This window comes from Pseudopipra pipra, chromosome 2 (genome assembly GCF_036250125.1).
Source record: "Pseudopipra pipra isolate bDixPip1 chromosome 2, bDixPip1.hap1, whole genome shotgun sequence".
NCBI classification, from domain to species: Eukaryota; Metazoa; Chordata; class Aves; order Passeriformes; family Pipridae; genus Pseudopipra; species Pseudopipra pipra.
Window position 1 is genome coordinate 119,141,282 of NC_087550.1, and position 26,219 is coordinate 119,167,500.

The window sequence follows — 26,219 nt, forward strand, 5'->3', positions numbered from 1 at the left end:
ACCCTCTCCAGCAGCCAAGGCAGGAAAAGGCCCATTTCCTCTGGCTCCCAGGGCAGCAGAGCTACAGGGCCTCTGCCCAAATGTCAACAGTGACTTGGCCCACAAGTATGAGAAACATCTCCCTGCCAGCTCCAGAGAGCCCAACGCCTCCGACTGGGAGCTCAGGGAGCTGGGAGAGGAGAGGGAGAGCTGAGGGAGCTGGGGGAGATGTGAGGGATATGAGGGAGATGTGAGGGAGCTAAGGGAGCTGGGAGAGATGGGAGAGAGCTGAGGGATGAAGGAGATGAGGAAGCTGAGAGAGTTGGGAGAGAGGAGAGAGCTGAGGGAGCTGGGAGAGATGTGAGGGAGAGGTGAGGGAAAGCTGAGGGATGAAGGAGATGAGGAAGCTGAGGGAGCTGGGAAAGATGTGAGGGAGCTGGGAGAGATGTGAGGGAGAGCTCAGGGAGCTGGGAGAGATGTGAGGGAGAGCTCAGGGAGCTGGGAGAGATGTGAGGGATATGAGGGAGATGTGAGGGAGCTGAGGGAGCTGAGAGAGATGTGAGAGAGCTGAGGGATGAAGGAAATGAGGAAGCTGAGAGAGTTGGGAGAGAGGAGAGATCTGAGGGAGCTGGGAGAGAGGAGAGGGAGCTGAGGGAGATGGGAGAGATGTGAGGGAGCTGGGAGGGAAAGCTGAGGGATGAAGGAGCTGAGGAAGCTGAGGGAGCTGGGAGAGACGACAGACTGAACCCAGCACTGAGCAAAGACAGCAAGGCTCCAAAGGAAGGTGCCATCCCCAGAGGTGTTTATCTTGGGAAGAAATCCCTGAGAACCAAGCTGGAAGCATGCACACTTGCCAAGATGAGCAGGTCTCTGCCCTGCCAAAAAAGGGCTGATCTGGTACTTCTGTGGCTCACCCAGGGCTTCATCTGTCAGATACAACACTTGTAAGAGCATCACAGCCTTTATATTTTTTGGATCATTAAGGGGCAGAAATAAGTTTTTATTTTCCACAGATGCCCAGGAACAAGATCAATGGAAGGGAGGAAAAGCAAAGGCTTGGAAACAGCTGCAATGGGCACAGCTGCCCTGTCCCCTCACAGCACCTTCTCACACCCCCAGGGAGGAGCAGACCTTTCCTACGAGCCTGATTCCGGTTTTATGACTGAAGTTCAAGCTCCAAGATTAGGCTGGATATATCCCTGGAAGTGTTCCAGGCCAGGCTGGACGGGGCTTGGAGCAACCTGGTCTAGTGGAGGGGGTGGCCCGTGGCAGGGGGTGGAACAGGAAGGGCTTTAAGGTCTCTTCCAACCCAAACCTTCTGTGATTCCAGGATATCAAACCATCCTTTGGACATTTATTTTATCAGCCAGACCTACGGGATGATGAATGGGAAAGCAAGAGCAGGAACTAAGCCCAGCCCTGGGAAACTGTGATGCCAGAGCAGCCCTGCCAAGGCCGTGGCAGGTCCGTGTGTGCCAGGAGCAGGAGGGAGCAGAGCAGCTCAGCAATGAAGGGCCCTGGGGAGTGTCGTGGGATGTTCTCCTCCATCCCTTAATGATTTCTGCCCTTTGCCAGCCCACACTAAAACACACTCCAGGCACAGCCATGTGTAAACAGCTGGGTAATGGGATAAATATTCCTTACAGGAGGTGTTCCTGGGACACAGAGGACATGGTAGCCCAGGGGAGCTGTGGGGTCACAGGATCCTGGAGGGGGAAAAGCCCTCGGAGAGCACCGAGTCCAACCATCCCCCTGCACTGCCAAGGCCACCCCTCACCCACGTCCCCAGTGCCACATCCCCAGGGCTGTTACATCCCCCCAGGGCTGTTACATCCCCCCAGGGCTGTTACATCCCCCAGGGATCTCCACCACCTCCCCAGGGATGAATGACACCATTTGGGAACAGCCTGAAGTTATTTCCACGTGGACTGGACTTAGGGCACTTCCACTTCCAGGACTTTATTCTGCTTTCCCTTCACTCTAGGAAGGAGCTTTTCAGGTTCAGAAAATTTCTGCGAAGGAAAGCACGACCTGCAGGAAAACACAACCTGCAGGAAAACTCCCACGCAGCTCCACTGAATATTTAGGGTGTAATTATTCCATTAAAATTCCTGCTGAAACTGGGAGCTTAACAGAGAACCTGGAACTGGACAGCATTTGGCCCTGTTTCACACACATTTTAGGGTGGAGAAACAAAACAATTTCTACTTTTGTGGCCATGCTCAGGTGCAGCATTAAGAGTCTGCAAGTGAGGAAATCCTGAAAATCCAGCCCAAAAAAAAAGAAGCCAGGAGAGCACTGGTGCAGGGCAGGAAGAGCAGCAGCACGTTCCTTCTGGAAGCTCTTCCAAGAGTATCCAAAATCCAAACTCTTTGGCCCTGTTGGGAAAGGGTTTCTTTGCTTGTTTGCCTTTTTTTACCTTCAGATGTTTTCCAGGCCTTCCAAAGATCTTCCACACTGATGAGCTTGTCCTCTCCATGGAAGGTGCTGTGCTTGACTGCTGGGTCGTGGTAATTCAAGTCCTCCCTCAAGAACTAGGAGAGGAATAAACAGCAGGATTAGGATTTGGTTCATCTTGTAGAGGCATGAGGAGCATTAAAAAAATCTTAAGAAGAAGAAGAAGAAAAAGAAGAAGAAGGGAAATCCCAATGAATAAATATAAATATAAAGTATTATTATATATGTAAGCTATTATATAAATATATTATAATAATAGACATAAACTTGTACTTCTCTCTAATAAAATCATGAGTCAAATATTTTTAGCTGCTGGCCTAAACTGACAAACCAAACTGGGTATGAACATTCCCTGCAGTACCCTTGGAGATTTCAGTTCCTGGGAAGACCAGCTAGGAAATATTCAGTAAATACGTTCAATTAATTTTAATACAGAGTAGATATAATAAATAATTATAACCTCATTTTCTGGGATTCCAGACTTTTCTTTGCATTATACTCTCACCAAAAATTCACCTAAGTGGCACAACAGAACCAGCTTTATGTCATTGGAATAAGAATTCAGACCATTATTACTGGGTTTGACCTGCACCTTTCAAAGCCAAGCTGGAACAAATGCCATGTTCCAGCAGGGGAGGAGGGAATACCACTGAGAAATATGTATAAATAAATATATCCCAGTTGTGGCTGCCCCTGGATCCCTGGGAGTGCCCAAGGCCAGGTTGGACGGGGCTTGGAGCACCCTGGGCTGGTGGAAGGTGTCCCTGCCCATGGCAGGGGTGGCACTGGATGGGCTTTGAGGTCCCTTCCCACCCAAAGCAGTCTGTGAAATCACCACCAGCAGGAGAACCACTCACACTGCAGTGCCCAACAGGTGGAACCAAACGAAGGGATAACTTCCCATCCCCAGGATAACTTCCCATCCCCAGGATAACTTCCCATCCCCAGGATAACTTCCCATCCCATCCCTCCCACGTCACCCAGGGCACGATCCTTTGGCCCCGGGCCCCTCTGTGTGCAGTGGGATCCCACCCACAGGAGAGTCCTCTGAGAGCTGCAGCTTTAATATCAGCCAGGGCCGGGACCAGCTCCAGGACAGCTTTGACATTCCAGGCTCCTGCAAACCCACTGCAGGTGCTGCCCAGGCCGCCCGAGGTCCTGTCAGCTCCTGGGGCCCCTCTGCTCCCCTGCCCTTGGCTGCCCAGAGCCAGGGCAGGAACATGGACAGTGGGAACGTTTGGGAAAAGGGCCCTTCCAGCAGGGCAGCCCCTGCCCCTGGGGTCCCCTCCCGGTGGGTCCCTCGTGACTGCAGCAATGTCACCGTGTCACCGCCACAGCAGGATCAGCTGCTGGAGCAGGATCAGCTGCTGGAGCAGGATCAGCTGCTGGAGCAGGGATCAGCTGCTGCTCGGTATATTTAGCTCGGGGAGCACAGAAAGGAAAAGTGATCCCTTCAGCTTCCCTTCGGAGCACGGTCCCAAAACAAACCCCCAGGGGACGGAGCTGGGGGTGGGGAGAACATCCAGAAAATGGGTGGGAAGGAGGGTGCAGGATGGGGATGGAGCTGCCTGAGGGGCTGCAGGAGCTGGGCTGCTCCCACCAAAGGCCAAGGAGACCTCAAAGCAGATTTTCCATGTGTGCCTTCTGGGGGAAAGAATCCCAGAATGGTTTGGGCTGGGAGGGACCTTCAAGACCACCCAGTTCCACCCCTGCCATGGGCAGGGACACCTTCCAGAGACACCTTCCACTATCCCAGGTTGCTCCAAGACACCCAGATGTTCCAAACCCCAGGCACGAGAACCACTGCATGAAATCCTGACCTGCCTGCAAACCACTAAAAAGCAGCACTTTCAAGTGTCAAAGATCCCACTGATCCCAGCCCTGGAGACACCAAAATTCCGAGTCCCGGGAAGGGATTGGACCTATCCAAGCTCCCACATGGACCATCTCCAGAGATCCTCTGGAAACCACCCCCAGCCTTGGCCAGGCTGCAAATCCGCCAGAACAGAAGGAAACTGAGCCAACCCCAAGTCTCCCACCAAGCACAGGGAACGACAAACCAGGGGCAGAGCAGCCAAAAGCAACGGGAACAGCACCACAGCTACAAAACACAGCGTGGATGAGCCCAGGTCCCAGCGGGAAGGCTCGGCTTGGGAATGCTGCTGACGATGCTTGGGGGCCTCCAACATCAGGAAGACGTGGAGATGCTGGAGGGAGTCCAGAGGAGGCCATGGAGAGGCTCCAAGGGCTGGAGCCCCTCTGCTCTGGAGCCAGGCTGGGAGAGCTGAGGGGGTTCCCCTGGAGAAGAGAAGGATCCAGGGAGAGCTGAGAGCCCCTTGCAGGGCCTGAAGGGGCTCCAGGAGAGCTGGAGAGGGACTGGGGACAGACATTTTGGCTGAAGGCACGCTCAGAAATGCATGGATCCATGAAATGGGATTTTCTGGAGGGTTTTTTTCATAGAATCACAGAATATCCTGAGTTGGAAAGGACCCTCAAGGATCACCCAGTCCAAGCCCTGGCCCTGCCCAGGACACCCCAACAATCCCCCCTGTCCCTGAGAGCACTGTCCAATCTCTCCCTGAGCTCTGTCTTCTGTGTTTTTCTATCTGCAGAAACTGCAAGTACTGAAATGATTTTTCAACCCTTCCCATCCCTCCCACGGCCCTGGATCCGTGCCCACCCCCCTCCCCAGCACCAGCTCCCGGCTGTGCCGGTGCCAAGGGCCGGAGCCGCCGTGTGCCGGCAGAGCTCCCTGTGCTCCCGGCTCCAACAGCTGCCCTGGGCCATCAATCCCACTGAACACAGACAGCTCCTGCCCCCAGAGCCTCCTGCTGTCCAGGGAACCCGGGCTCTGCATCAGGGTTGAGAGGAGCCAGGGCAGAACATCCGGGAGCCACTGGGAACCTGCATCCCAAAGAGCTGGAGCTGCCTCTGGAGTGAGCAGGAGGGCAGAAACAGATCCCTGTTTAGGAGATTTCCCCCAGAGGGAAAGTTCTTTCATTTCTAATCGAGGCCAATGATGTCACCTGAAACTTCATTGAAAATTCACTTCCCGAAAGGAAGACAGTAATGATGATTTATGGACGGTGTGAAAGTTGTGGGACAAAATTCCACCTAGAATTTGGATATTTTAAAACCACAGTTGTCTGTGTCTCCACTTCTGCCCAGTCAGGGCTTTCAATCCAAACAAAACACTCCCATAACTAAACCCCAAAGAGAAAGGGCCAAATTAATAAATGAAAATACAAAGTTCTCAACCAACCAGGGAAATGCCCATTCCTGGAAGTGTCCAAGGCCAGGTTGGACGGGGCTTGGGGCAACCTGGGCTAGTGGGAGGTGTCCCTGCCCATGGCAGGGGGTGGCACTGGATGAGTTTGAAGGTCCCTTCCAACTCAAACCATCTTAGGATTCCATGAACCCCATAAAAGGTTTCAATTTGAGCCTCCTGCATTCTTCCCAATAATCCCCCGGCAGCTGTCCCGCTGCACAGACACGGAGTTCAACCTGACTGCAGGGTCCATGTGGGGCAGAGACATAACCTTGACAGGGAGAACCCGACAGGAGCCAGCTCAGGGAGGGAGACTCCTGAAACACCTCACTCAGTGGCTGCAGAGCCCATTGACAGGGGTATTTAATGCAACTTTTATCAAAGTTTCAAGCTTAGCAGACGTAAAGCAGCAACTTTAAAGCAGTATGGAATCACAGGGACGTGGAATCACTGAGGCTGGATGTGACTCCAGCACTGCCCTGGGCAGCTGTGCCAGGCCTGGACAACTCTTTCCATGAACACTTTTCCCAGTATCCCATGGAGCCTCCCCTGGCACAGCTGGAGGCCGTTCCCTCTCCTCCTGTCCCTTGTTCCCTGGCAGCAGAGCCCGACCCCCCCCGGCTCCCCCCTCCTGTCAGGGGGTTGCAGAGCCAGAAGGTCCCCCCTGAGCCTCCTTTGCTCCAGGCTGAGCCCCCCCAGCTCCCTCAGCCCCTCCTGCTGCTCCAGCCCCTTCCCAGCCCCTCCTCCAAGCAGAGGAGCTGCTGGAGCAGGACCAGCACCCCAGGGCTCAGCACTGCTGGGACCCAGCCCGGAGGGGTTGGAAGGGTGGCTGTAACAGCACCAGGGCAGTGATTCTGGAGCCTTTTGGAAAAACCCCCTTCACTGCTCACACCCTGGCAGTGCCCCTGTGCCCAGGCTCCCAGCAGGCATTCCTGGCAGGGTTGGTACCAGGAGCTCCACGACTCCGCCGAGGGCAAAACTGGCTCAGAGAGACAAAGAGTGCCAGCTGTGCCCAACCCTAGGGACACGAGGCCTATTGCTAATTTAGTGCCAGGGGAGCAGGACACATGGAGTGAACTCCAAAGCTGCCCCAGGAGTCAGTGGGAGAGGTTGACCTGCAGCTCCAGCAGAGCAGGGAACTGCCCCCAGGGAAACACCTCATGGAGGAACCCAACTGGGACTGCAGCTGGGAGCTTCTCACAGGTTTGAATTGCTCTGTTAAGTGGGACTGAGGGAGAAGGAATGGCACTGCAGCCTGGGAACAGCCCCCCAGCTCCACCAGCTCCTGCCACACCAGGGCTGTGTCCCTGGGGAATGTCATCACTCCCAGGGCCCTCGGGATGGCTGGATTTGCCCAACAAACTGAGCTGTGAGTTTGGAGGGAGATTAACCTCCATGAGGGTAAATTCTTTATGTGAGGAACTCCCAGTGCCTAAGGGGGCTCCAGGAGAGCTGGAGAGGGACTGGGGACAAGGGATGGAGGGACAGGACACAGGGAATGGCTTCCACTGCCAGAGGGCAGGGATAGATGGGATATTGGGAAGGAATTCCTGGCTGGGAGGGTGGGGAGGCCCTGGCCCAGGTTGCCCAGAGAAGCTGTGGCTGCCCCTGGATCCCTGGAAGTGTCCAAGGCCAGGCTGGACGGGGCTTGGAGCAACATGGAATAGTAGAAGGTGTCCCTGCCCATGGTAGGGGTGGCACTGGATGGGCTTTGAGGTCCCTCCCAACCCAAACCAGTCTGAGATTCTGTGACCTGGGAGTGCAGAACTGCCTGTGAGTGGCAGCAGATCCCTTCCCCCACGTGCTTGCTTTCTGCTTCCAACACTTTCCTGTTTAGATGCCAGTTTTCCTTGGAAGACAGAATTCCTCACCTCCAACAGAGCCCTGTGAATGAACCCCCACAGCAACTGAAGCAACACCACAAACAAACACCTCCCCTTTTCCAGCAGGCTCCTCTCTACTGGGTGCTTATGTAAACAAAGAACAACTTCATTTCTCTGCAAGGAAGTTCTTGGTAAACAACAAAAAGCTGCTTCTTTTTCAGCAGTGAGCACATGGACTGGAGCTGTTGGGGCTGGGTGGTGGAAGAGCACAGTCACCATGGAATCATGGAATGGTCTGGGTTGGAAGGGACCTCAAAGTTGATGGACAGGGACACCTTCCACTAGACCAGGTTGCTCAGAGCCCCATCCAGCCTGGCCTAAACGTGGCAATCTGAAACAGGCAGCAGCCAGTTTGTTTGCCCCCAGAGACACAGAGGCTCCATCGGAATCCAGAGCTGCTTCCCAACCCCCAAATGGAAAAGGGAATTAAATAATAACGATCATGTGAACCAATCTCCTTGTCTCTCTGTGTGGGAATAAATGGATAATACCTTGTGTGTAGAACATCATGGAATCACAGAAGGTTTGAGTTGGGAGGGACCCTAAACCCCACCCAGTGCCACCCCTGCCATGGGCAGGGACACCTTCCACCAGCCCAGGTTGCTCCAAGCCCCATCCAACCTGGAATGGGACACTTCCAGGGATCCAGGGGCAGCCACAGCTTCTCTGGGCAAGGACACAATGGTTAGAAAGTGCCAGTAGGGAGGAGCAGCCCCAGACACCCCACTGACAGTGGTGAGACACTGCCTGGATCAGCTGGGGCTGGCAGAGTTTCCTGGGCAGGGAGGAGAGAGGCTCCAACCTGGATCAGCTGGGGCTGGCAGGGATTCCTGGGCAGGGAGGAGAGAGGCTCCAACCTGGATCAGCTGGGGCTGGCAGGGATTTCTGGGCAGGGAGGAGAGAGGCTCCAAGCCCCCGAGCCGGCCCAGCCCTGTCCCCATGAGGAGCAGCCCCTGCCCACAGCCCCACAGAGCCCAGCCCTGGGCACTGGGCACTCACCTCGTCGCTCTCCTCCACGTCCACGTTGCCGTTGGCGTCGTCGTCCATCTGCTTGTGGATGTTCCTGACGGCCTCGAAGCTCAGCTGCTCGTCCTCGTCGTGGCACAGCGGCTGGTCGATGCGGCAGAACTCTGGGGGGCACAGAGTTGGGTACAGAACTCAGGGCTGGGGCACGAGCCAGGCACAGGCCTGGCACAGCAAACCCTCCAGCCTGGGGCTGGGACAGTAAACCCACCACCCTGGGGCTGGGGCACAAACCAGGCACCAGACCTGGGCCAGCAAACCCTCCACCCTGGGGCTGGGAGAGCAAACCCTCCACCCTGGGGCTGGGAGAGCAAACCCACCACCCTGGGGCTGGGAGCTGCAAATCCTCCACCCTGGGGCTGGCACAGCAAACCCACCACCCTGGGGCTGGGAGAGCAAACCCACCACCCTGGGGCTGGCACAGCAAACCCACCACCCTGGGGCTGGCACAGCAAACCCACCACCCTGGGGCTGGGAGCTGGCACTTGCAGCAGGGACTGGCACTGCTGGCACCCACAGCAGGCCCTGTGCAGCCACCACGGCCCTACAAACACCCTGCCAGCACAGGGCAGGGCGAGGCCGTCCCCTCCACACAGCCCCTCCGGCATTCCCGGCTCCCAGGGCAGCTCTCCCAGCAGGGTCTGGCTCCTGCCCGCAGGGGAAGAGCCTCCCCAGCTCCATTTCTCACTCAGAGCTTGTTAGTGTTGGCACCAGGTCCAGCTGGGACGCTCTGGGAGGAAGAGTTGTGTGTTTATAAAACACATCAATTAGAACAGTTCCCTCCTTCCTGATTATGGAATGGGCTCTTCTGGCTGGCTTTCACATATTTTTCTACTTTTCAAGACTAACAGCCCAAATTTTGCTGCAGCCCCGAGTCCGTGTCAGCCCCAAACGTGGCTGATCCAGCCCTTCTATGGCACTGCTGGGAGGGAACATGTGACCTGCACTGGAGGGAAGAGACGGGAAATCCAGAGAGACCATGGAGCTGCTCCCAGACTGGAGCCCCTCTGCTCTGGAGCCAGGCTGGGAGAGCTGGGGGGGCTCACCTGGGGAAGAGAAGGCTCTGGAGAGGCCTCAGGGCCCCTTCCAGGGCCTAAAGGGGCTCCAGGAGAGCTGGAGAGGGACTGGGGACAAGGGATGGAGGGACAGGACACAGGGAATGGCTTCCTACTGGCGAGATGCCCTGGACAACGATGGAGCCTCCTGTAGAGGCAGGGCTGGTGTCCAGCTGCTTCCCAAACCTTGGGAGGCTTATCCCACGCTGTCTGTGTGGCTGGGGGAGTCCAGCAGGGCCAGGAACTGGTGACCAAACCAGTGACTGCACTGGGAACACCCTCCCTCTCCCAGCCTGGCAAGGCTGTCCTCTCCTCCACAGCACTCTGGGTCAGCTGCTGGTACCAACAAGTGACTTCTGGACTCATGGAGCCTGAGCTGCACCTGGGAAACACTTGGGTGCCCAGAGGTTGGTCTGAACAGAGCTGGGTTTCCTCTCCCACCCTCCAAGTTTTCCCCACAGCCACTGCAGAACAAGCTCAGAGCTTTGGGCTGGGCCCCTCTGCACTGGTTCCTGCCCTTCGTCCCAGGGGCATGGAGCAGGAACACAGGATGGGCATTGTATTCCTGCTGCCCTTGGACAGGACTCCAGAAGGAAAAACGAAGCCAGGCTAAAAGATATCTCCCAAAATATTACAAGATTATCTTGTTCCGAGCCTGTGCTTGTTATTGCAGTGCAGGACGTGGCAGCACCGTGGCAAAGTTCAGACTGTGGAAGGCAAGGTCATGTCACTGTGGAACCAAGAGGGTTTGTGCAGATTAACACTCTCCTGGCCACAGCACTGAGCCATGTGTGCCCCAGGGGCTCATCCAGCATTCAGGGAACAGGATCTGAGGGGGACTGAGGGGGATCTCTCCCACATTTCTTGCCACCACAAGAACAACCCCGGGGTACTTGGAGCACAAATGCCAGGAGTGAGGATTGACTGGAAGCAGCAGAAAGAGCAACAAAACAATGGCTGCCAGGGGCTGATAACAAAGTACACCATCAAAGGTGATCAAACCAAACACAGGGAGGAATTTGGTGTTTTCATCACAGTCACAAAGAGCCTGAATATGCAGCAGGGTGATTTAATCAGCAGAAGACCCTGCACTGATAACAGAATGGTCCTGAGGTTTCAGCAGGGAGGATGGGCCATTCCCCTCCCTGTTATCCCATTCCCTCCCTGTTATCCCATTCCCTCCCTGTTATCTCCATTCCCCTCCCTGTTATCTCCATTCCCCTCCCTGTTATCTCCATTCCCCTCCCTGTTATCCCATTCCCCTTCCCTGTTATCCCATTCCCCTCCCCTGTTTTTGCTCTGGGCTGCAGCCACAGAAATACCCAAAATGAAGAACCATGACCAGCCCCCTTCCTCAGACTGATAAAAGATTAAGCCTAAAGATCACACTACAAAATCACCCAATGGTTTGAGCAGGAAGGGACCTTAAATCTCCTCCAGTCCCTTTCCACTATCCCAGGGTGCTCCAAGCCCCATCCAGCCTCCCCTGGAACACTAACACCAGGTCATTTTGACACACCCTATGGCACCTTCAGCAAGCAAAAGCCTCAAAATGAGTCTGAAATTGCCTTTAAGTAAATCTTCTTCTCCCAGAAGGCCCAGCCCTGATTTTTGGCACAGCAGTTTCCACAAGAGACACTTGCAGCCCTTGGGAACTGAGAGCACTGCCTGCCCTCCCACCCCCCTCTCTGAGTCATGGCAGGCTTTTGTCTCCAGGCTGCTGTTTGGTGCCTCCAGGCTTGGTTTTATCTCCCCACTATCACTCTCAGCAGGCAGAACAAAGAGTGCCTTGTCCCTCCCGGGGGTGTCCTTGATGGCAAACTAATGTGGGCACATCCACAGGGGCCAGCTCTGCACCCTCCTCCCAGCCTGGCACCCCTCTTCTGGCCATTGCCCCCCACTCACACCCACCCCAGACCATCAGCACACAGAGGCCAAAGTGCTACAGGAGAGGAAGAGCTGGAATGTCACAGAATCCCAGAATCACTGAGGCTGGAAAAGCCCTCAGACACCAAGGAGTCCAACCATCCCCCAGCACTGCCAAGGCCACCACTAACCCCTGTCCCCAAGTGCCACATCCACGTGGCTTTTCAGTGCCCCCAGGGATGTGACTCCCCCCTGCCCTGGGCAGCTGTGCCAGGGCTGGACAGCCCTTCCCAGGGAAGATTTTCCCCAATACCCAGCCTAAACCTCCCCTGGTGCAACTTGGAGCCACCATGGAAAGCAGTTTGGGTTGGGTTTGGTTTACAAACAGCTTACAAAGTCTCTTTTTTCCTTGCCCAGAGAGGCTGTGGAGGCTCCAGCCCTGGGGACAGTCACACTCCACGGGACACAGCCCTGGACAAGCAGCTCTGGGAGGCTCTGCCCCTACAAGGGGACCATCTCCAGAGGTCCCCTGGAACATCAAACCATTTCATGCCAAGTCTTGCCTTTCTCGTGGGAGATTCTCTCTAATGAGAGCTGTGTTTAATTTCGGGTTCCCTTAATTTCCTTATCTGTAATGACCCCGGAGCTCTTTGGGGCCCCGGCAGCACCAGGCCCTGCAGCAGGAGCAGCCCCAGGACAGCAGCAAACAGCAGCTTAATTACTGGGATTGTCATTTACATAACTGGCTTTTATAAACACCGGGCCGGCAGCCAAGGAAAAAAGCCCTATATTTGGGGAAAAAGGAGTGTTTACATATTTCACCCGTGTAAACAAGGGCTCAGCTGAACTCCCTCGCTCAGGGCTCCTCCCCCCAAATCTGGGCTTTAATCACAGACAACTTCAGGAATTTCAACGGAGGCATTAAACTGGTTTGAGAGGGATGTATCCAGAGATTTCCATCCCTCTGGAGGGGCAAGGAAAATGAAAGGGAATCCTGATATCTTGCAAGGAGGCTGCAGAGCAGCAGCACAGTGAAGCAAAAAGGGCCTGGGAACAATCCGGGGTTTCCAGCTCCAATTCCCAACCAGCAGAGCCTGACAGAGCTCCGAGGGTATCCAGCTACTCCTGCTGTCACCGAGGGTATCCAGCTATTCCCACTGTCTCTGAGGGTATCCAGCTATTCCCACTGTCACCGAGGGTATCCAGCTATTCCTGCTGTCACCGAGGGTATCCAGCTATTCCTGCTGTCACCGAGGGTATCCAGCTATTCCTGCTGTCACCGAGGGTATCCAGCTATTCCCACTGTCTCCCAGGGTATCCAGCTATTCCCACTGTCTCCCAGGGTATCCAGCTATTCCTGCTGTCACCGAGGGTATCCAGCTATTCCTGCTGTCACCGAGGGTATCCAGCTATTCCCGCTGTCTCCCAGGGTATCCAGCTATTCCTGCTGTCTCCCAGGGTATCCAGCTATTCCTGCTGTCTCCCAGGGTATCCAGCTATTCCTGCTGTCTCCCAGGGTATCCAGCTATTCCTGCTGTCTCCCAGGGTATCCAGCTATTCCCACTGTCTCCCAGGGTATCCAGCTATTCCCACTGTCTCCCAGGGTATCCAGCTATTCCCACTGTCACTGAGGGTATCCAGCTATTCCCACTGTCACTGAGGGTATCCAGCTATTCCCACTGTCTCCCAGGGTATCCAGCTATTCCCACTGTCTCCCAGGGTATCCAGCTATTCCCACTGTCTCCCAGGGTATCCAGCTATTCCCACTGTCACCGAGGGTATCCAGCTATTCCCACTGTCTCCCAGGGTATCCAGCTATTCCCACTGTCTCCCAGGGTATCCAGCTATTCCCACTGTCTCCCAGGGTATCCAGCTATTCCCACTGTTTCCCAGGGTATCCAGCTATTCCCACTGTCTCCCAGGGTATCCAGCTATTCCCACTGTCTCCCAGGGTATCCAGCTGTTCCCGCTGTCAGGACACTGCACAGCTGGAATTGTTCACTGTGGAGAGAACTGTCCCTGCTCCTCCGGGTTTAACCCTGGGAGATGCACAGAGAACTCCTGGCTTTAAAGGAAGGGGGATTTATCAAACAGGACTGGGATTTCAGCACATGCCCATTTCCCTGCTCCCCTTTCCCTGGTTCCCTTGGCAGCCCCACTCCTTCCCTGGGAGGTGCAGGGCCAGGGCACCAAGTCTTGCTCCAGAGGGCAGCAACGTGTGACTCTTGGCTTCCCCCTGCCAGAGGGCAGGGAGAGATGGGATATTGGGAAGGAATTCCTGGCTGGGAGGGTGGGGAGGCCCTGGCCCAGGTTGCCCAGAGAAGCTGTGGCTGCCCCTGGATCCCTGGAAGTGTCCAAGGCCAGGTTGGACGGGGCTTGGAGCAACCTGGGCTGGTGGAAGGTGTCCCTGCCCATGGCAGGGGTGGCACTGGATGGGCTTTGAGGTCCCTCCCAACCCAAACTAGTCTGGGATTCTGTGATCAATACGGACCTTATCCATGTTTCCACCTCTCTCAGAGCCTGGAAACTCCAAAGGTGATTTTCCCAGCAGTTCTGGGAGGTAAAACAGGCAGCTGAGGGGAGTTTCCTCCCAGCAGACAAAGCAGAGCATTCAAGGAATCAGCTCCCTTAAGACACTGAATTATTCCCATGCTCTTGTGTGTCCCCATCACCCCTGGGATGTTCCCTGGGATGTTCCCTGGTGTCCCCATTCCCCTGGGACAGCAGGGGCTGGAGCTCAGCAGGAATTCACTGCACTCAGTCATGTTTCCACTTCACAGAATCCCAGAATGGTTTGGGTTGGGAGGGACCTTGAAAGCTCAGCTCATTCCACCCCCTGCACGGGCAGGGACACCTTCCACCAGCCCAGGGACACCTTCCATTAGCCCAGGGACACCTTCCACTAGCCCAGGCTGCTCCAAGCCCTGTCCAACCTTCAGTGACTACGGAAGTTTCAGCAGGAGTTCAAAGACAGACTTCTTCCCCTCTGAGGAAGCAGCTTCCAGGATGCAAGAAACCATCCCCTTGAACCCAACTCAGATTAAACAGTCTAGAAAAAATGTAAATCCAAGAAGAGATTGGGCTGTTTGATCTCTGAGAGGCTTTTAAAGAGAGAAACTACACCCTCGGGTGTCTCTGCTGGAAGGTCCAACCCAAAATGTTCACAAACCATCTGATGACAGTGCCCAGGGAAACAGGCCCTGCTGAATTCCTGGGGCCAAATCTGCCTCCCCTGCTCTGGAGATGCCCTGGTCTCTCAGGATCAGGATGAAAGGGCCACACAGGGTGAGACAGATGCAGAAGGAAGCCCTCAGTGATCCATGGAGCCTCCTGGCACCACCAGCAGCTGAAGACAGGGACAGGAAGGAATGAAGCAGCAAAGTGAGGTTGTTGTACAGTTGTGAGCTTACATTCAATTAAAACCTCAAAATTCCTTCCACAAACGGGCTCCTCTCCTTGGCACACCCTCAGCATTCATTTACTACCACCAATTCCCTCCTAATGCAGTGCAATCAGCCTTTTTCATCCCCTCAATGCAACCATTTACTGATTTAATACCAGCCCATTTCTTCCAAACATCCTCCTCCTTCCCCTTTCATCCCAGGCTTCCACCCAAGCCCCTCCACCAGAACCTTTGTCATTCCACTGTTCAAATGCTCCACTTTTCCCAGCCCATTAAAAACCCCCACACCTCCCCAAATTCACACACTCCCCAAACCCAAGGCTGTTCCCACTGGAGGGGGAAGCACCAGCCACAACCCCACTGTGGATCTGCCTGTGCTGGCAGTGCCCACCGCTGCTCCTGCTGGGCTGCCCCAACACACGGCCCACTCTGTCCACGAGGGACCACCCCACCCCAGCAGGGTTTTTGGGAACGATTCCACCCTCCTGTGGCTCTCCAACCTCCCCAGAGCAGATCTGGGCACCCTTTCCTTGGGTGCTCCGGCCTCAAAGTGCCCTGGGGATCCTTGTCTGCTTTCCTCGGGCCCAGGGGCTGGGGGGTATTTCTCTTGGGCTGAATAAATAAGATAACAGGAGTTGTTTGGGTACCACCCTGCCAGGCACCTTCAGGGTCAGTGAGAAAATCCCAGGGCAGGGCCTTCCCTGGGGGAGCAGCCGAGCCAAAACACCCCATGGGCAGGAACCCTCCTAGAGCTGAAATAACTGGAGATTGGCTTACTCTGTAACACAAACCGAGGTAATCTGCCTGCTTACACATTCCTGCTCCTGGTGTGGAACAAAACTGAGAATTGAACTGTACCCACAGCCAAGGCCACCCAAAAAACACGGGAGAGGGACTTTTTACAGGGGCAGTGCTGGGGCATGGGAATGGCTTTAAACTGAGAGGAGAGACTGAGATTAGATATTGGGAAGGAATTCCTGGCTGGGAGGGTGGGGAGGCCCTGGCCCAGGTTGCCCAGAGAAGCTGTGGCTGCCCCTGGATCCCTGGAAGTGTCCAAGGCCAGGTTGGATGGGGCTTGGAGCAACCTGGGCTGGTGGAAGGTGTCCCTGCCCGTGGCAGGGGGTGGCACTGGGTGGGTTTAGGGTCCCTCCCAACCCAAACCACTGTAGGACTCTGATATTCCCTGTTTTGGGAATGCTGTGCAGACCCCACCCAGTGCTGGGGGCAGCTGGGGGGCACGGGCAGGGACACCTGTGGTCTCTGCACTGCAGGAGTCCAGGACGACCCCGTGGCAACACCCTGCTGCTCAAGGAGCCAGGATCAGCCCTCCTGCTCTGCAAGGAGACAGGAAGATCATCCCACTGCCCAAACCAGCCTTAGAGTGGTTTTCCCAGAATCCCACAATGGTTTGGATTGGGAAAGACCTCAAAGCCCATCCAGTGCCACCCCTGCCATGGGCAGGGACACCTTCCACCAGCCCAGGTGGCTCCAAGCCCCGTCCAACCTGGCCTTGGGCACTCCCAGGGATCCAGGGGCAGCCCCAGGTTCTGTCTGAGGTGCTTTGCCAGACTCCCAGTGAGGGGTGGGAAGGACTGAGGGCCGATGTGAGCCCCCTCCCAGCCGTGAGTCAGCGCTGCCCCAGCCCACGGCGCACCCCGGGATGCCAAACACATCATTGGGAGCTTTTAACTGAGGGAGAAATTGCTAAAAGTCAGGAAACCACATAATGGACGAGTGAGTCATCCCTGCCTGAAAAACTGGAGACTCCAAAGAAAGCTCAGAAGAAATCAAAGACAAACCCACGAGGTTTCTGCTGTTCCATCCCCTCATCCCCGAGCCACACGAGCTGTGCCTGTCCAGAGCCAGGGACTGCCAGTGCCCACCTGGAACTCAGGGATACACCCAGGAAAAACACCAGGGGCAGGAACAGCTCAGGGAACAGAAGCAGAAATATTGGTAGCTCTCACCAGGTGACAGAGGAATAAAGAATTCCCCTCTTGCACTCACTAGTTATTGACAAATCATGGAATGTCAGAATGGTTTGGGTTGGGAGGGACCTCAAAGCCCATCCAGTGCCACCCCTGCCATGGGCAGGGACACCTTCCACCAGCCCAGGGTGCTCCAAGCCCCGTCCAACCTGGCCTTGGACACTTCCAGGGATCCAGGGGCAGCCACAGCTTCTCTGGGCAACCTGGGCCAGGGCCTCCCCACCCTCCCAGCCAGGAATTCCTTCCCAGTATCCCATGTGACCCTGCCCTCTGGCAGTGGAAGCCATTCCCTGTGTCCTGTCCCTCCATCCCTTGTCCCCAGTCCCTCTCCAGCTCTCCTGGAGCCCCTTTAGGCCCTGCAAGGGGCTCTCAGCTCTCCCTGGAGCCTTCTCTTCTCCAGGTGAACCCACTCAGCTCTCCCAGCCTGGCTCCAGAGCAGAGGGGCTCCAGCCCTGGAGCAGCTCCGTGGCCTCCTCTGGGCTCTCTCCAGCAGCTCCATGTCCATGCTGTGCTGGAGGCCCAGGATGGAAAGCACAGAGCTGATCCAAAGGCCAGGCTCACAGCCTGGCTCTGATTCATCTTCTCAGCCTCACAGGTTGGCTGAGGGAGTCCAGCACCCCAGGGAGAGCTCCAGAGCTCCAATGTGGACATCCAGAAGGGCTCTTCCCTGCATTGCCTGGCCTCTTCCTCCTCCTCCCCACCAGCCCAGGCTCCGAGCACCCCCCGTGGTCCCTTCCCAGCTGTGCTGCTTCATAATTAATCCAGCAAAGCAACCCCATTTCCACGCTGCTGTACCAGGACAGCTTCTCCCAGCTTCAGCCTCATTTACCCCTCATGTGGCTCCCCAAGAACTGATGATTTCCACTGCCACAGAAACCCTGGAGAGCAGGAAACAGGGTGACAACAGCTCTGGCCGTGGCACCTGCTCTGCTCTCTGCTGTTCCTGCATGAGAAGGAACAACCTGCTGCTCCCAAACCCCCATCCCGTGGGATCATGGCCCTGCTGCAGCCAGCTCGTGGCCCTCCCAGCAAAGCCTTTCCATCCCACTGAAGGACACAACTCCAAGAGGACAAGGTCCTGCCAAGGCCAGCTGCCCATCCCTAGGGCATCCACGGGCAGAGCCAGCTGGAAAATGCCACGTGGGAAAACACACCTTCATCGTCCGACCTCAACAACAGTCTGCCACCATCAGCTGGACCTCTTCAGGAACAAAAACCCTTCCCAGCCACCCCATTATCCCTCCACTTCCCCAGGCTCAGCCACAGGAACACCCCATGTGCAGCTCCCTTTCCACGCCGCCACCTCCCTTCCCTGCAAAAGGTTGTTACTAAAAAAGAAATGGAAGAAGAAAGTCTTGCAGTGACTCACTGTGAGCAGTGGTTACTCTGGGTGTCTCTGCTCTGCTGCACTGGGCATGGAAAGGCTCCTCTGGGAGGAGAGAGTGGGGACAGTCACCCCTGGGACAAGTAACACCTCCCCTGAAGTGACTGCTCTGGAGCTGAGCAGGGAAAGAGGAACTTTCCAGAACAGATGCTGACTCAGCAGCACTGAAACTCTGGGGCTCCTCATCCCAGAGGGGTCCTGGCAGTGCTGGGGCAGCAGGAGGTGACAATCACAGGAGGTGACACGTCACAGGAGGTGCCACCTCTAGGCCATGAAACCTGGGGGTGCAGGAGCTGGTGCTGCCAAAATCACGAGAGAATCCCAGGATCCCTGAGGCTGGAAAAGCCCTCCCAGCCCATGGGTCCCCCCTGTGCCCCATCCCCACCTTGTCCCCCAGCCCAGAGCACTGAGTGCCACGGCCAGGCCTTCCTGGGACACCTCCAGGGCTGGGCACTCCAAACCTCCCTGGGCAGCCCCTGCCAAGGCCTGACCACCCTTTCCAGCAGGAAATTCCTCCTCCTGTCCAACCTGACCCTCCCCTGGCACAGTCTCAGGCCATTTCCTCTTGTCCTGTCAAGGAAGGAGGATTTTCCAGTGATGACAGGCTGTGATTCCATCAGCTCAGCAGCTCCTGAAACCTCACCCTTAGCCTGAAAAACCCACATGGAGGGGTCACTCCCACACCTGGCTTCCCTGAGGATCAGAGGGCACTCGTGCTTTGGGAACAGCAGGGATTTCGGAGTGATCCCAAACCACCTCTGCTCCTTCCCCAAAATCATCAAGGCTCTTTGTAGTGATGAAAAGGCTTTAAAGGGCAAGCTGGTAACTCCAGGTGCTCCCTGGACACAAGGCAGAGCTCTGCAGTGCCACAGTCCCTGCTGGGGTCAGCGTTTTACACCAACACTGTGTCAGCACAAACCTGAGGAAGGAACCCCCAACCTTTCCTTAGCCCAGCTCCAGCTCCACTGCCCCTGCTAAACCCCACTGCTCAACACTCCTGAGCCTGCCCAAAGCACCAGGAACCACGAGTGAAGAACCTGCTGGAAATCCTCATAGATTGGAGCACATTTGGGGGTTCCCCCAGAACAGCAGCTCACCTTTGCCCCATCATTTTAAAGCCAGGATTGAGCTGGTGCTTCCCCCCTGGGTAGCAGGAGAGGCCCTGCAGGGTTGGGATCACTGTTCCAGAGCTCCTGCAGTGCTGAGCACACAGCACACACTTTGGGGGAAGTTAAGGCAGGAAAGGGGCAGTTTTCCAAATCCCAGTCACTGGGAGTCAGATTGCAACAATCCAACCATGGAATCCCAGAAGGTTTGGGTTGGGAGGGACCTCAAAGCCCATCCAGTGCCACTCCCTGCCATGGGCAGGGACCCCTTCCACCAGCCCAGGTTGCTCCAAGCCCCGTTCAACCTGGCCTTGGACACTTCCAGGGATCCAGGGGCAGCCACAGCTTCTCTGGGCAACCTGGGCCAGGGCCTCCCCACCCTCACAGCCAGCAATTCCTTCCCAAGAATTCCTAATCTAACCCTGCCCTCTGTCCCTTGTACCACACACCTGCCCCTTTTCCTGCCCCTGGGCAAAGTGTCCCCCGTGGCTGTGGGTTCCAGGTGCTCTCTGGCCCTGCCCCACAGCCCCTGGAATGCCCAGCTCCCACCTTCCCAGCCAGCTCTGCCCACAGATCCGTGTCCCCTCGTTATTCCCAAGTGCCCAAGGAGGGAATGTGCCATCCAAAGGCACCGGGGGCACGGAGCCAGGCAGGGCTGGGTTTGACCCCGTTGTTACTTGAGCTGAACAAACTGATCCTTTCCAAGCGATTCCGTGGGTAAGAAAAGGCCCCCCAGAGTTTCAATGGGAAGGATAAATCATGTTGGAGCCGGGAAGGGAGCGGCAGAGGCGGGTTTGGGAAGGGCCCAGCTCTGTGCCGGCCGGGCAGGTTTCCACGGCACAGAGAGTGCCTGGGCAGCACACGGAGGGCAAACAAATAAATTCCTCAGGCTCCTTCCCCAGCACTCCATAAATCCTGCAGGCAGGGTCAGGGCTCAGGTAGGAGGGTGGGAGCCCAGTGCAGGCTGAGCCCTGAGCTCAGGACACGGAGCAGCTCCAGCAGAGCTCCGTCCCTGGGCTGGGATCACAGGGGTGGCTCTCCCTCCCCTCACACCCATGGCAGGGCCCTGGACCCCAAATCACACATGGAGGAGCTGTGTGAGGGCACTGGGGGCTCCATGCCACAGCTGGGGGCTCAGGGCAGCAGGACCCCACTGCTCATCCCCACCCTGCATCCTCATCCCCCCCGAGGGCTGGGAATGCTGTACTGGGGGTATCCTGTGTTAGAGCAGGGCCCTTGGAACAGCTCTCCCTCCAAGGAGCTGCCTTTGGAGCTCAGAGCCCCTCAGCAAAGCACCCAGAGCGTGGAACACACACCCCACGGGATGGAAAGGTCAGACTGGGTCAAACAGCAGCCTGGGAGGGTTTGGAACCAACATGGGAATCAGAGGAAGTGCCCAGGACCTGCAGTGGAAAACAGAGCCCTTGGGTTGTGTGCAGGTTCATCACAGACCAGCACAGCTTCCAGTGGAGCTGAGGCTCCTTCAGTGATGTGCTTCCAAACCACAAAAGATGGCCTTATTTGAAAAAATTCTTATTCCAAAACACATGTAGGAGGGTCCAGGACTTTCTGCATGAGATAAACCACCAAACTTGAGAAAATAGCAGCTTTCAGCATGCAAATTAAAATGAAAAGTATTCTCATTACTGCACAAAAAAGAAGAGACCAACAGAATATTGTTGTCATTGACAGCTTAAAAGCTAAACCCTAAAAAAACCTGCATCTGGTCTCTTCTTGAGGCAGACATGGATAAAACCATCTCATTCCACCCCCAGCTCACCTGGCTGGGGCTGGAACTGGGAAGCTCCACTTGCCAAGCGTTTTGGCAACTTCACTCAGAGGGGGAAAAAAAAGAGTTTGTGGGAAAAAATTCACGTTATTTTTTCAGTTTTATATTTTCAGGCTCCATCAGCTGATGTGAGAAAAACCCCAAAAGCCAAAAAAAGGAAGCTGTGTTTCTCCCTGCCGAGGCTCCTGCCCAGCACAGCCCCAGCCCCTGCCCTGGCAGCGTTTCCTTCCCCAGAGCAGAAGTGTCACCTCTGCAGCATTTCCGCCCCTCCGAGCTAAGTTTAGCCATCATTAGGCCACAGATAAACCCCTCCTAAAGCCCTCACCTCCCAGAGCCCAGCAGCACAGCCAGCAGCTGGGCTGGAGGCACCAGCCAACCCAAGACACCCTGGCTGGAGCTCCACAGAGCTCGACTTTCACCCAACCCGGGGTTTTTACACCCGTTATTTGGTGGTGATTCTCTGCAGCTCCTCCAGGACTGGAGGGACAGCAGCACCAGGATCTGAGCAGCAGCACTTGGGCACGTTGGATTGAGAGAAAACCCGTGAGTGTGTAAATTCCTGGGTCATCTCCGTCCTGCTGTGCTGACTCAGCGTTCAGCCACAGGCAGGTTAAGGGACTGTGTTCACCAAAGGGAGAACTCCAGCTCCCAGGGAAATTCCCTGCCAAATCCTAACACAAACACACAGGTGAGGCAGGAATACACTCAGAGGAGCCCACACTCCTCTGGATCTTTTTTAACACCTCATTAACTAGGAAAAAACCCCACTCTATAGACTCTAACCCTGCAGGAGGAAACATTCCTTCCAGCAGCAGCATAAAGGGGAAAAGGAGCTGGGAGTTCTCCTCCCTCCTCTGCTGCAAAACAGGGAACTTCTTTGCAGTTCCTTAAAAATTCTTGTCCAAACCACTTACAAGTGGCACAGGCTGCCCAGGGCAGGGATGGAGTCACATCCCTGGAGGGATTTCATAGGATGTGGCACTTGGGGACATGTCAGCACTGAGGGAATGCTTGGACTTGATGCTCTCCAAGGGCTTTTCCAACCTTAAGGATTCCATGATCCCCTCCACTCAAAACAGCCCTTCCTCACCCTCTGCTCCAAAGCCTTCACGTGCATTTCTACCAACACTCACACAAAGACTCTACTGAACAGTAAAACCCTTCCCCTCCTTCCTTCCAACACAAATTCCCTCATTTCATGGGACAGCTGTGTCCTGGTGCAGCCAGGTAACTCAGGAAACCCCATCAGTGCATGTGCAGTTCCTGGTTTGCCACAGGTGAGCAAACCTTCCTTAGGGATTGGGTCATTCCAGAGGAATTCAGCCACAAAGTCATTTTAGGTTGGAGAAGACCTCCAGTATCATTGTCCAGCCTTGCTCCAGCAGCTCCATGTCCTCCTGCTGCTGGAGCCCAGGGCTGGAGGCAGCTCTGCAGGTGGGGCCTGACTCAGGGGGCACAATTCCCTCCGTGCCCTGCTGCCCACGCCGTGGGATCAGCCAGGAGCAGGGATTTCGGGGCCCCAGTGCTGTGGCTGGGATGTGTTGATTTGCTCAACTCTCACAGATGCCCCTTTTCGGCTCCTGAGGTTCAAACCCCAAATCCCTGATCCCGTCCCTGCTCCACGCAGGCGTGGCAGGTCCGAGGTGCCCGATCCCGGCAGTGACGGATCCCAGGAGTGACGGATCCCGGCAGTGACGGATCCCGGCGGTGACGGATCCCAGGAGTGACGGATCCCGGCGGTGACGGATCCCAGGAGTGACGGATCCCGGCGGTGACGGATCCCAGGAGTGACGGATCCCGGCGGTGACGGATCCCAGGAGTGACGGATCCCGGCGGTGACGGATCCCGGCGGTGACGGATCCCGGCGGTGACGGATCCCGGCGGTGACGGATCCCGGCGGTGACGGATCCCGGCGGTGACGGATCCCAGGAGTGACGGATTCCTGGTGCTGCCCAGGAACGATGGATGTGCCACAGGCTGGGCCACCACGCTGACCTCTGGGAGGGCTTCAGTGCCCTGCTCTGCCAGGTGACTTCCTGCCCAGCAATGAGGTCCCTGCACTTGAATCCTGCCTCTGGAACAGGAAGACTGGCGCTCCCACATCTACGGCACCACGAGGTTAAATACACCGGGGGAACCCCGAGGAGCTGGAAGCAACATTCCCAGTGCAGGTGTTTGGCACACACTGGAGAAGCCACCTTTGCTCATAGGTCCTCTCTGGGCTCGATCCAAGGAGCAGGAGTTGGGTTTGGTTTAAAACCCGCTGCTCCTGAGCAAACAGCAGCTGGAGTTTCTCCCAAAGGAATCACGAGGACGAACCAATCACACATTTTCAATGGGAATAAGGATGAGCTGGGGTGAAATGTCCCCTTTTCCTGCATCTCTGACGACCTCCACCCTGGTCCAGATGCTCTTGGCAGGAGCCAGGAGCAGCACAGCCCAACCCCCCCAGGCACAGCCGGGCTGTGCCGTTCCCTGGATTTCCTGGGATTCTCCCACACAGAGCCCAGGGTGCTGGATCCTCCCCACGTTCCCAAGGGAGGGCACCAGGGCCATCACGACGCTGGGATTCGGGGCTCCCTGTGCCCAGGGTGCCTGTGCAGAGCCCAAATTGTTCTTCCAGAGCCCTGAGTGGCACAGACACAGCACGGAGCCAAAGGGGAGGTGGGGGACAGCAGGATACCTCCTCCCAGCACAGTCCCAGGGAGCAGGAAAGCATCCCAGCCATTTCACCTCGTTAGGCTGAGAGGCTGAAAATAGCCCCGGGATGAAAAACAAACCCGTTGGACAAGTTCTCCAAAGCCAGGGGCTCTGGCCAGCAGGAGCAGCCCCGGAGCTCCATCCCAGCCACAGCTCCTGCACCTGGAGCTCCAGAGGGGACACAGACAATGCCACTTGTCACTGCCAAAGGGGCATCACACCCAGGACAGCCCGCGGGAAGGGAGAGACACAGACAGCAACGCTCCCTCTGAGAGCCCTTTGAAGATATCCATCTCCCAGGGATGGCACAGGAATGCCAGACATTCCCATTACAGCTCCCAGATGACAAACTCCAAGGGCTGAGCCTCACCCTTTGATGCACGAAACATTTTTTTTCTCCTTTCCCAGAAGAAAAATAAAAGAGAGATGGGAGGAAAAGTCACCAGCAACCCCCCCACCCCTCACTTCTCACCCCAAAAGCTGTGAGGAAAACCCCAGGGGTGATCCTGCAGAGTGGGAGAGCAGCACTGAATGCCCCCAATTATCCCTTTCCAGCCTTTTTTTGTTAATGGTGCAGCAAACTAAATGAGGGACAGGAAAACCTGTTTATCTGCAAAACACAGAGTGCAAATCTCCAGGAAACGGCGGGTCCACCAGGAACCTCTGAGAGCAGCAGGACCCCAGGCCAGGACAGCACTTGGGATGAGACAAGGACAGGCTGGGGTGGGACCAGGACAGCCCCCCTCTGCCTGAGTGCTGCTGTCACCACTCCCACCAAACCAGCAGCATCTCCAGGGGAGGTTCCACACTTCCCCAGTGTCTCCTCCTTCATCCAGAGGGCCCCCAGGACAGAGCTTAATGAAACACTCTCCCCACAGCAGCCCAGGCTGCAGGGGTGCCACTTCCATCTGCCATGCCCGAGGGAGGCCCAGGAATCTCCTCCCCTTCCCAGCCCTGTGGCAGAGGGTCCCAGCTCCCCCCTCTCAGATACCCACAGCCAAAGCCAGCCCAGGGCTCCAGGGGGGCTTTTTAACCCTCTGAGACCCTGGGCATGAGCCACAGAGCAGAGATGGGGCTGCTCTGGCAGTGCTGGGCACGATCCAACACCCCAGATCCCTCTGGAGGGTCACCAGCTGCTGTTTGTGCCCCAATCCCGGTGGAAGGTGCTGGGATTGCCCCCGGGATGAACCGACCTGAGCCCCCCATGCAGAGTCCTCGGGGTCCACACACCCCACAGCTAAAAGCAGAGGCATGGACAAGTCCTCTACTGATCCTTTCCACAGGTTTTAAAAGAAAGAAAAAACCAAATCTCCTCCTTATTTTGCAGTTTCCAGAGCAGACACACCATGAAATCCTGGGAACATCGAGCCACTGCCTCCCTTCCGAAACGCTCAGCTCTTCCATCAGCCATCTTCCCATAACACCTCAGTCCTGATTTATTTCTTTTCACTTCCCACAAGCCTAATCCTGCTGCTGACAGGCCAGACCCGGATCCAGCTCCAGGAATGCCAAGCAGAGGAGAAAGCTGGAAGGCTCCCCGAGGACCTGCACAGCCTGGGATGGGATCCCTTCCTTCCTCCCGACCCTCAGAGCTCACCCACAGCCCCAGCAGGTGGGAAAAGCCATCACAGACAGGATTGAGGGAATGCTGCTTCTGGGGGCTCCCTGGCCTGCAGGTATCCATCCACACCCCACCTGAAGTCCTGCAGCTCCTCCCTGACCAGCACAAGATGCCAAACTTGAATTTTTGCCTCCCAGCTGCAAAGTGGGAGGAACAAACCCACTGGGCACCCTTAACAACAGCAGCTGTTTGGAAAGGGACGTTTCCAGAATTGGTTCTCTCCCCTCAAAATTTAGTTTTTATCCCCCATCCTTCTGTACCAAGTTAAAAAACAACTTTCTTTCCCCTTGGCTTACTCACACATTAATTATGTCCTGGCACTCTTACAGATCTAAACAAATGCACTGCTGAGCAGCTTTGATCCTGAATTATTCCTCCCTTCCCTGCAATCCAAAGCCTCCCTTGCCTGGGAAGGGGCAGGCTGTTCCAACCAGCAAGCTGTTCCTTTGGAACTCGGAGAGGAACATTCCTCAAGTTCTCCTGTTTATTGTGTTTGTGTCCTACCAGAATTTCAGGCCCCAGAGCTCCAAACCTGGAGGAACTGACCTCAAAACTCCGTCCTTCGGGGAAAAACAAACACGGGGCTACAAAAATAGAGGCTTTTCCTGCAGTGTGTGTCCTCCAAACATCCTCCCTTCCAGGGGCATGGCTGCTGCCCTCACTGAGCACTGCTGGGCTCAGGGATTCCCAGATCCTG

The 26,219-nt window shown here is 56.0% G+C and overlaps 1 protein-coding gene across 13 annotated transcripts in view; it reads right to left on the bottom strand.

Annotated features, from left to right (window-relative positions):
- STIM1 (stromal interaction molecule 1) overlaps nt 1-26,219 on the bottom strand; it is a 67,927-nt gene that overhangs the window by 34,045 nt on the left and 7,663 nt on the right. For all 13 annotated transcript variants that reach the window (XM_064647209.1, XM_064647210.1, XM_064647213.1 and 10 more), the window contains exons 2-3: nt 8,587-8,717; nt 2,399-2,513 (exon numbers count right to left, since the gene is read on the bottom strand). In XM_064647209.1, the coding sequence (XP_064503279.1) occupies nt 2,399-2,513; nt 8,587-8,717 (246 nt within the window). The remainder of the gene's footprint in view (nt 1-2,398; nt 2,514-8,586; nt 8,718-26,219) is intronic.